Below are 11,428 nucleotides of genomic sequence, written 5' to 3'. Positions count from 1 at the left end.
GTGGCTTTCTGTATCATTTTTCTTTTATTTAGCTCTTGAGGATTGGCTCCTCCAATTCTGAATTCCCTGGGCTTCTTTCAGCAGCCTGGGTCTTCAGGGTCTTTCTTTCCTATCCTGTCTCTCCTCAGGTGTTCAGGTAAGCACTCAATCACCCACTCCCATGTCTGCACACAGACAGATAGAAGGAAACTTTCTTTCAACTTGTAAATATGAAAAAAAAAATCACATCTGCTAACATACTTAAAAAAAGACACCCAGCTAGGAATTTCCACAGAAACACACTACAGACACAAGAAAGAACAGGAAGAAATATGCCTTTTATTAGAAGTCTCATATGTACAGGGAAGGCTCTTTCTCACAGCTCACGGAAGGCCGTGAGAAAGAGCCACTGTCATCCAAGGTCATCGTGCTGACATTGGTAACACCATTTAATATCGCCACACATTATGAACACATAGAACCTTTACACAGAGATGCAAAAGAGACATAGGTACGTGTGGACACTTCATGTATTTTCTAAAAACAAGTGGGACACAAAAATACAATGTGCCAGTAAAAAAAAAAAATAGGCATATCAGTACATGTCTTTTTTTTTGTTTGTTTTCTTTTCTTTTTTCTTTTTTTTTTCTTTTTTTTTTGTTAATACATGGTATGCTGAGCTTTTATCTCAAGCTTTTTTTTCACATCAGGATTTGCAGGCACTTTAGCAACCCAGCCATGGTTTACAATACACGGCGTTCAGACTGACAGCTGAAAACATGGGAGGAATCGAGGTCCTTGTGACCCACACATACCTCACATTATTGACATGAGAGCAATCTTTTGGGACCACTGTCTGGGGGCACCAGAATGTTCCCTGTGCGATCTAACAGTTTTTCCCTTATTTGTCTTCTTTGTCTCACGGCAGAATTATTTAGTAGCATGATGGCATCACCAGGCACAGAGACAGCATGTGGATGCACTAGACTAATGTCATTTCCAACTGACTTTAAAAACCGCAGAGAGCAGAGGAGTTTTGAGAATCCCAAAACGACTGTCTGATTTATCTTTGTCCCACTCTATGCCCTTCCTGCCAACCTGTCAAATGAAAGCTAATTAAAATAATTACTGGGATGTTGTGGGCCAGAAGCTCATCCTGGGAGAATTCTTCCTTAGCTACCACCTCCCACATCACGATAGACACGGGGCCGGTGGGCAGGCTCCCTCCTTCCCCAACCAGGAGGCACTCCCTCGCCCACATGCCCCACACACAGCTGCGCTGACTCAACACACATGTCAGGAACACGACTGAACAAGTGTATTTATAAACGCAGACCAGACTGATCACTTTATTGGTAATGTCAAGTTATAAGGCAGTTGCAAAAGGACCTCCATGATAACCAGACAGTGTCGGATATGGCTTGGCTTCTTCAACAGAATAAAGGAAACTTCCTGTGGCAAGGAGCTGAGAGAGAAGGGAGAGAACCTTACTGATGACAAAGTACTATAAATGACTGTGCTGTGAAGCACCAGAGAGCCCCAACTTCTGGTGTGTGTCACCCCCTGGGATCCACCAGACACTGGGATGTAACCTCACCTCAAACTGAAAGGGGAGAAAGAGGGCTAGATACCATCCTCCACTTGGCCACAAGTTGGTGGGGGCCGTAACGCAAAGCCAGGGGCACCGCAGGGCAGGAGGGCCACCTTCCCGGCACTCCAGAGGACGCAGAGCACACTAACGCCTTGAACAGATGATTGTCGGATGGCGGGAAATCCTTCCATGAAATAGACACTTGAGACAGAGTGGCAAAGACATTAAGGCCTTCCATTTCTTTGCCCATACTGCTTAAAGGCACTGATACCGACAACAGAAATATTCCATAGTACCATCAAGGTTTTAAAAAAACTCCCAAAATACAAGTCTTCATACGAAAATGTCCTTTATTGCATGACATGAAGCCTCCGCTCTTCTCCTGCTCAGGAATAGAAGGGTTTCCCTTTCTCAGGAGTCTGGATCCTGTTCAGCCTAGCGACCTGAGAAGGGGAGGGGGGCACGTCCTGCCGGAATGGCCCCTTGGGCGGGGTGTAAGTGGGGTCCTGGCCTTTCTTGTATGAGTCATAGTTGTGCAGTCCCTCTGGAAGAAGAGGAGGCTGCTTCTTCATCTGCTGTTCCTTCCGCCTCTGCTCCTGGCGCAGGAGCTCCTGCGTCTCCAGCATCACCCTGGCATTGAAGCCGTGCCCGCCTAGGTAGCCGTTCCGGGATCCTTGGTAGCTGGAGTACCTGGGGTTCTCCTTGGCACTCTGGAAGCCTTCCCCGGGGGGGTAGTTCTGCTCCCAGGAATCCTGGGACACAGAGCTGGCATTTTTCCTGCTTTGCCTAGAAGGCAAATCCCAAAGGTTAGTATATGAGGATTGGGAGGAGACAGAGAGAAAGGAAGAAATGAGGGAGCAGGGTGGGGGGTGGCCAAGGGGAAGTGCATTTGGATTTCTCTAGTCCCGGTGTTATGCATCCTGCGTTGGCCACAGAAATGGGGCTGGAAGAAGGAGACAGGACTGTGAGCAGCAAACAATGGCAGAAGGAGGAGAGAGAACTGAGGGATTCCAGGCTGCCCAAAAAGGGAGTCCTCAGGCTGTGTGTGGGTAGACACAGCCTACCAGAACCTTCGGGTGACAGTACCTCCTGCGATTTCGATGCATTGGCAAGATGCTGTCCAGGGTATTAGCAAGCTGCAGCTCCAACCCCAGCCCTAACTGCTCGTTTTGGAACCTTACAATGCAATCCTAAACAAGCACAACAAATATTTTACACAGCTGCCACCATAATGCCTAAGACACTAGCTAATCTGAAGTGTACATAATGGATTACAGGGTGAGTTCAGCTATGAAGGATCTAAGTCTGGACTCCCATATGATTAAAAATGCAACAGGCAATCCCTTCAAGCCCTGGCTGCCGAGACGTATATGTCAGGAGCTGACACTCTTCAGAATACATGCCCATCAGGACCGTAGAGCCTGAAAGGCAGCAGTGCCGGCACTATCTTCCTACACACCACAGTCTTGCGGAGGGCTGGGGTGACCTACTTAACCTACTTTCTGTCACCCCAGGATAGGGAAATAAATCAGAGCCATATAGAAATTTCAAAGTCTTATCACTTCTGCAATAAAGTTGCACATCATTTTCGGGAAACATTATTGTTCTGAAACATCTTTAATTTACTATCCAGTCCCTAGATGCTTTTATGAATTTACAATAAGATTGGCTATGATAAAGTAAAACAATTTTGTGCCAGAAAGGAAGACATGTCCTAATATTTTGCCTTAAAAATGAAAGAGAGGAAGAGAGAATTGAGTAATAAAACAAAATATATTGCTCCATTTATCAATAAGAAAATCATTTGGCAGCATTATGTACTGCTCAGCCTTTTACATCCACACACACACGACATGACTCCTGTGAAGGGAAAAGAAGGTCTATGCAGCCACAGAGCTTCCACGGGGATGGAGCAATTTACATATTTGAACATTTAGAAGTGCCGTCAATATGGTTTGGATGAAATCTGCCTATTTTCCACACGGCCTAAAATGCAGCCAGGGATGTTTTCAATAAGGAAAATGAACTAACGTCCAGCATCATCTCTGGATATGACTGTGATTAATTGAGTGGTCCCCAGTATCTCTATCCAGTTCTCTTTTCATGGGAATCAGACCATTTGTACACTGAGCCCAGGCAAGAATCCTTGGATTTGATGGAATAGTTTATTTGCCTAAAGCACTGATTATCTTCACTTAAAAAGTCATAAATTAATCTGCCCAGGGACATGAATGATGGAGCATGCCAGCATGAAACCAGGGATTTGACATTAATCATGAAACTTTAATTAAAACAACGAACTTGTTAGTGATGTTCCAGCAACAAAAGTGGAATTCCTTCATGGGTTAGTTATCAATTTAAAGATAACCAGAAATAGGCCACAGAAATGTCACCTCTTTTTCATCTTTAGCCTACTGAGATCCACTAACCCCCTCCATCTCCCAAGCCCCGACTCTAAAAAGCCCGAGGCTCCACTCCATGGTACTCATGCACCATAAGCTGAATTCTGAATCATCTCAGGAAGACAGGGTCTTTTTTATTTAAACACATTGAGAAGTGACTAAAGTTCTGTTAGGGATAGAGATTAGAGATTAGGAATTTCTTATCGTTAAAATTTTCTTCAAATTAAGCAGGCCAGAGGGAAGAAAGTGGACTTGCCTGACACATGAAGACATGTGGGGAAAGTATACCCACATCGGCATGTGCACACATACACACATATACATGTGCACACGTACACATGTACACGCATGCACACATGCTTCTTTGGTAAGGAAACCAGTGATATCAATAAGCTCTTGATGAAAGAGAGGCTGAGAAATGAGCAGATCATAGATAAACTTGAGAAAACAGCAGACAACGAGTGTTGTACACTAGGCTTAGGATCAGGTGGACAGAGATTCCAGTCCTGTCTGCCACTCACCAGCTGAGGAGCCCTGGGATGGTTATGCTGTTTGGGCCCAAACTGTCTCATCTGTGAAACAGGCAAGACACCTAACCTCACAGGGGATGGGAAGAAATGAACGAAACAGGACATGTTAACTGCTTAGAAAAGCATGGCACACAGTGCATGGCTGACTAAGGGGTGTTGGGAGAGCAGTCTGGAGACAGAGCCACTATGCCCTCAAAGCTGAGCCTCTGGGTTTTGGGGGCATCTTTGTGACCAAGGGGGAAAAATAAGCAAAAATATTTGCTTTCTGTCCTTTGTCAAAAGGATTGGGCCGAGATCAAGATGCAGGGAAGGGCATGAAAGAATAACTGAGGAAGCATCACTAAGTGAAGGCAGGCCCACTTCCTCAGAGATCAGAAATAATCTTTTGGCTGTCCCGGGACTGCTGAGTCGAAACCCACAGATAATAATAGTGGCAACAAAATGTCAGTTTCCTTTCACTGAATTCCTTTATAACCAACACACAGGCTTGTTTGGTCCTGGAATGAGCCCACCAAAGTTTTCTGAATCCACTCAAAGAAATACCCAGGTTTGGTCACAACTCTCACTCAATAATTATAACCACTTCCAACAGGGCCTGAAGGCCATCATGACGTAGAGGGCTTACACCAAAGACCCAATGCCTTGGGAAAGCCATTTAGTCACTGAGGTGAGGAAGACATAGAAGGATGAAGAAAGACATGAAGACCAAAGCTGACACACTGACAAGCAGCTTAGAGACATAATAAATGGGCCTGGTTGGGAGAGCATGTCCAGGTGTGGAAGACAGAGGGGAAGTGAAGTGAGTGGAGCAGGGCAGTCAGCCATCAAGAGACATGAAGCCATGGGAGAAGAAAAGATGGGGACACCTGGGTGGCTCAACGGTTTAGCGCCTGCCTTTGGCCCAGGGCGCAGTCCTGGAATCCCAAGATCGAGTCCCACATCGGGCTCCCTGCATGGAGCCTGCTTCTCCCTCTGCCTGTGTCTCTGCCTCTCTCTCTCTCTCTCTATGTCTATCATGAATAAATAAATAAGAATCTTAAAAAAAAAAAAGAAGGAAAGATGAAGAAATGGAAAGACAGCAGGAAAAGAAAAAATATATATTTAATAAAAAATCTTAAATAAGTCTTCCTGTCCATGACTATGACTTAACATACTTCTAACTCGGTTTTAGAGAAGCCTTTTGAACACTAAGACCTAATCTAGAAATGTTAAAAGGATTAAAAAAAGAAAGTTAAAAAGAAAAAAAAAAGGATAACTAATTTAGGAATAAAAAATTTAAAAAAGAAATCTAGCACGATTGAGAATTAAGAGGGGGTCCACTCGAGTCTCTCCTTCCAAAGGAGTGTTACTACCTGACTAGCGTTTCTTATGGACGCGTCAGAATGTAACTTGAATTCTGTCTATAGGTTTGCTGGCTACAGTGAGGATTTACAAACCACTCTGGCGTGTATACATCCCTCTAATTCGAACCACCTTATCTAGTGCTACTGATAACAAGGAATGGCCATTTGATTTTATGCTTTACTTTGCAAGAGAACTTCTGTTGTGCGGGAAATCTTTTTGGTATCAAATGTCACACCAGCTTGTTTAGACGTAACTCTGCTAATTGTCAACATCTGAAAGGCAGAGGTCAAGTATCTTTGAAGAATATGTCATGTCAGAAATGTGGGTTTGACTCAAGCCACAGAAGCTGTTTCAGTCTCCCTCCGAGCTCCTGCTTGGTGCTTTACTTCCCCCCAGATCTCTGTGCCCAGCCTGGGTCGATGGTGCTGCCCTACAGGGAACAGAGCTGGGTGCAAAGTTCCACTTTCCTCACAATATCTACCCCCATCGAGAAACTGTTCTCTGACACAAGAGGACAGGCTGTGAGAGGCTTACCAGCCCTCTTGCCTGAAACTACCACTCTTTGGAATTTCTGTTTTTCTCACATTGACACTGGATACAATGCCTAGTGATCAGGGGGCTCTGGTGAACCCACAGGGAGATTCTGTTCCTGACGGCAGCCACCTTCTCAGTGAATCAGACCCTTCTGCTGGGTGCTCCAGAAGGGAGAGGGCGAGACAGGCAGCTTAGACGAGGAGGTGGGGAACCCAGGGGGTCCATCTGGAATAGTGGGCTACCTGGGAACACGGCCAGAAGAAAGTCTGCAGAAGCACCACTCCATCCTTGTCCTCTTCTCAGGACTGGGACCCTAGCGGCTCCTCTTGCACCAGGTGTGTGGCCTTCCGGGCCCTTGGCCTCCATCTCTCACACCCCCTCACCTCCCTCAGCCCTGAGCATTTCCCAACTCTGCCACCTACATACACTTTCTGATATTTCCCCATCACTTCTTACACTCTCAAACACAAGAATTTATGATGCCTAACAATTTGCCAATAAAACCTGATGACAGTGCCTACACAGGCAATGCCATCCACATGGGCCAGGGTATGCTACTGCCCACCAGCTATGTCAATTCACCCACGTGATTACACTCATCTTTCTGCTGGAAAGCAAGGCACACGGGGGTGGGGGGTGGGTGGCTTTTCTACATTCTTTATGCAGAATCCTTGAAGTGTTTTGCATGTGATGCATTGAGCTGATGCATACAGTGGCCTTCTTCCAAATGTTAAGGGCAGGAGAGCACAAAGAGAACTTTACACCTATATCAGTTAAAATTCCAGGCTTGGGAACCCAAATCCATGGTAGCAACGAGCCTTATAAAATTAGGGTTCGGGACATGGGCAGCTTTGGGCTTGAATTCTGGCAGAATTACATACAAGCTGTGTGACCTTGGGGGAAGTTGCTTAATCTCACTGAGCTGCTTCCTTGTAGGACAACATGATGTCCAAGGCTCTGTCCAGACCCAAACTTCATTGACTCTTACCTAGAGTGGGCTGCAGAAATATTCTATTTAAAAGAAAAAGCAATTCTCCTATTTAAAAGAAAAAAAAATACAATTTTCTATTCTAAGGAGATACAGCTTTATGGATTAAAAAAGAACAACTGAATGAACAATACCACACTACTAGTAATACTGCGATCACAATTACTATAGTAATGGTACTTACTGCCTGGTAAGTACCGATTTTCATTCCTCTCCTCATTCCCTTGTCTGAGCTACATCAGCAGAGCGAAGTCCCTTATGGTTATTATAGTGATTATTTAATATTTAAAGGACTCATCATTATGAAAAATTAGAAGCAAATCAAGACCATGTTTACATCGGCCAAATTTACACAGAGAGGCATTTGCCGCCACACATTGCTCTGCTCACATTCCAAGCTATCCACCCAATACAAACACGGTAGGGATGTTTTTTTCCCCCCACCCAAAAGGTTTTTGTCACCTGGTTTTGAAATAGAACAAACCTCTATAAGAATCGTGATTAGAGGAGGGCCTTGTGGGAAGTTTGGGAAGATGAATGTTTTTAAATACTTTTATTCTTTCTTGTGCACGGAGGAAATACTTAAGGTGGAACAATGACTATCATTTCAGTGTCACCTGAGCACTGTCCAGGCCCTGGGCAGAAAATCCCCAGGGCAGAGCTACCTCCATGTGGGGAGCCTGGTGGAGAGACCCTCTGACTTGTCAGCTAATGAGGTGGCATCCCTGGGACTCTAAGGATCAGCACCGAGCAAAAGCAAGGACGGCAGGAAAGCAGGACAGCAGGAGAGACCCCAACATGAGTACAGGCCCCGGAGCAGTCACCCGCCCTTTCACGGAGCCCTAGATTTACACGCTACCAGATACCTCATTACCCTACAGCCAGGCAAAATAAGAGCTAGCTTCCCATGTCTTCCTGATCCCAGACATGAGCCTTCAGCCTAGTACTCAGAGCACCTTGCTCACAGCTGGGGAGCTCTAGGTTTGCTCCTCCAACACCTTTTCCTTGCGGTCATCTTGCCACACAGTGCGGCGGCCACGCAGGCAGAGCCAGGCTGCCAGCCTGCAAGCCCCGGTTCCTTGTAGGACTACCGTGCGTGGGCGGGAGAAGCCTGTGCAATTCTGCAAAGGGCCGGGGGCTGGGACCTGGGGCAGGGGCGTCGTACCGGGGCAGCGAGCTGTACTGGCGCTGGGCCTGCTGGAAGCTGTCGCGCTCCTCCTGTCGCTGGCGCTGCATCTGCACCTCCACCGACACCGAGTGCCTGCCGCTCTGCGCTGCTGCCCGGGAGCTCGGCTGCAGGAGGGAATGCAAACTGGTTAGCAAGAGATGAGTTATGGCCATCGCGGGGCCCGCTCACCACATTTCCAGTCTTTTTTTTTTTTTTTAGATTTATTTATTCATTCATACATTCATTCATTCATCTGTGACACACACAGAGAGGCAGAGACAGAGGCAGAGGGAGAAGCAGGCTCCATCTCAGGAGCCCAATGAGGAACTCGATCCTAGGACCCCGGGATCATGACCTGAACCGAAGGCAGATGTTCAACCACTGAGCCACCCAGGCGACCCCCTAATTTTTATTCTTAAGGATGGACTTAGAAACATGTTATGTAATTTTTCAAAAGTCAATGGCAATTTTCTCAAGTGTGAGAAAAGAGGCATCTGTTTGCTCTTATCAGCCCCAAATAGTCAAGCACCTTAAATTGTGATTATGGCTTTAGAATGGTCCAAAACTGAGAGACAACTTTTGCCAGTCTTCCTGATGAGGTCTGGCAAATACCAACATGAGAGACCAGTTTGCATCCCTTGTGTATCTGGCAAACATCGGGAAGCCAGGCTGCTCAGGAGACCAGGAGTAATGTAGACAAGCCAATAAAAATTTATTACAATAATTCACAGAAGTGGGCAAGTTCTTGAGAATTGGCTGTGCTGGTGAATTTTTCAGCAGTTACATATTTTAGTCTAGCAACAGACTTACAATATAGCTGATTCCCCTTTTGTTAAAGGATGACAGTTAAATTTTGAACCGGGACTGGTTGACACTAGGCCCAGCTAGCCACAGACAGCTCTCCTCTGCCCACAGATGGTGGGAACGGCAAACCTCATCGAAAGAATAAACCCCAAAGCTAAGAACTACTTGAATGGGCTATGAGATAACACATTTTACCTCAGTTATTAGAAAAAGGCATTTTTACCCGGGTTAATTATATTCTATAGAGCAACTTCACTCCTTCTGGCTAAACACATTGGCTGGCGGGTCATCTACTGATTGTTGCCTCTCAGCAAAATCAGATACTGGTTGTATATATTGTGCTGTGCAGACCAAGCCCATGTGGATGTTTCAGCTTCTCACTGACAGTTTTTGGCTTACCTTCTAGATCTGCCCTTTAAAAATGAAAGTAGCTCTGCTCAAAATAGACAACGAGATGCTTCTAACTTTACAAAGCACCCGAAAACGGTTTATCTTAGCATTGGTGGCATTCACTAAGTAATCTACTTTGGCACTTGCAGACCTCTGCTCCCCTTTGTGTTATACAATACCGTGTAATAGGCATATTCTGAGTGAAGAATGTCTCTTAAAAACAAGCTATCAATTTTCTCTGAGAGCTGAAAACCAATGGCAGACTTTGACTCGACACTAATTTCCTAAAATAACAGTCTTCGCATTCATTTGGAGGGCTGGAAGATAACATGCGGGCTTGTTACTTAAGGAGTGGCTCCTCTGGTTGGCTTTTGTGTGAACAGAAAGAAAGCATCGTCTATTGTCCTCTTTCTGCCTGGCCAGCATTATCTTATTTGTTGGTAAGCAATCAGAAGGCAATGTACAGGACAGAGATTTCCAAGCATATGGGCATAGTCAGCGAGCATATTAAAAATATCCCGATACAAAAATAATGTGCGAAGAGATTAGGCTTTACAATGCCCTAGTCTCTACTAGTGGATGTTTATGACCACACTCACTGGAACAAATGTGTGTTCTGAGACCCGCTCCACACCACCGTTCAAATAACGCATCAGCGATGCCTTCAGCAAGGAAAACACTTTGCAGAGTGAGTTCTGCTTATGCAAACAAAGCATCAACCAATTGTTCATCAACTATATTAAAGAAGATGGACATTTTCTTTCATTACCCTTGGTGAGGCTGTCCAGAAAGAGAACTGAGTGGTTCTATTGTTCATGGTGAGGCATGGGAAGCTTGAGAGAAGCTACTGGACAAAGGGAAAGCAAAGCAAGAAAATACTACACAATTGCCTTTATGCCCTCAAAAGAACCATGTTTCCCTTGCGTTTTCACTCAGTGTAAGCTATATACATGTGTCAAGCAGTTTTGAAAGATCTGGCATTCTGCAGTAGGATTTAGTAACCAGCTTTTTAAGCTCATGCTGTTCTGTGACACACTGCTTGTGGAGATGTGAAAAGAAAATGCAAGGTCTTGTAGAAATTTCAGGTGTATTTTAAGTTGTTTCTCCCAGAGGCTTGAAATTTTGATTCTGACAGAAAAGAAAAAAAAAAAAAAAGATGTTGAAAGGCTTTTGTTTCCTCAAGTGTGTGGTTTCCGACACTGTTCACCTCAAACCTTATCAAGTGGCAAGCATCAAGTTGGATCTTGATGAACTCCAATAATAAAATTATCATTACACAGGATCTGAAAACTTAATATGAATGAATGAGTTTAGTATCAGCAAACTGACATGTCATACTGGTTTGCCCACTATGATGAAATATAAACCTTAGCCTTACCATGAATATTTCACGCCATTTCTCTTTTCAAAGCATGCAAATGGGTAGGTTAGAATCACTCTTATCTTTAAGATGAAACGTTTCTGAGCCACAGAATTCCAGGAAGATTGTATATGTGAGCAGTCCGGAGCAACAATTAGCTACAGCAAGCAACTAACTAACAACAACTAACAACTTGTTAAGCAACAACTAGCTAAATTCATCATGGCAGGTTTCATACTTAGCCCAAATCAAAAATAACCTAATTCATGATTTCAACAACAATCACATAAACATGTAAATTGGGGGAACAGTAGTATAATAGACAATCCTGACTGGGG

At 44.8% G+C, this 11,428-nt stretch overlaps 1 protein-coding gene across 21 annotated transcripts in view; it reads right to left on the bottom strand.

Annotated features, from left to right (window-relative positions):
• Positions 1-298: 298 nt before the first annotated feature.
• PARD3 (par-3 family cell polarity regulator) overlaps positions 299-11,428 on the bottom strand; it is a 651,879-nt gene continuing 640,749 nt past the window's right edge. For all 21 annotated transcript variants that reach the window (XM_055308634.1, XM_055308637.1, XM_055308641.1 and 18 more), the window contains 2 exons: positions 8,534-8,661; positions 299-2,356 (listed from right to left, as the gene is read on the bottom strand). In XM_055308634.1, coding sequence (XP_055164609.1) covers positions 1,957-2,356; positions 8,534-8,661 — 528 coding nt within the window. In that variant the 3' untranslated portion in view covers positions 299-1,956. The remainder of the gene's footprint in view (positions 2,357-8,533; positions 8,662-11,428) is intronic.

Source organism: Nyctereutes procyonoides, unplaced genomic scaffold (genome assembly GCF_905146905.1).
Source record: "Nyctereutes procyonoides isolate TBG_1078 unplaced genomic scaffold, NYPRO_anot_genome, whole genome shotgun sequence".
In the NCBI taxonomy this organism is placed as follows: domain Eukaryota; kingdom Metazoa; phylum Chordata; class Mammalia; order Carnivora; family Canidae; genus Nyctereutes; species Nyctereutes procyonoides.
Note: the sequence above shows the minus strand (reverse complement) of the source record. Positions and strands in the feature narration are given on the sequence as shown.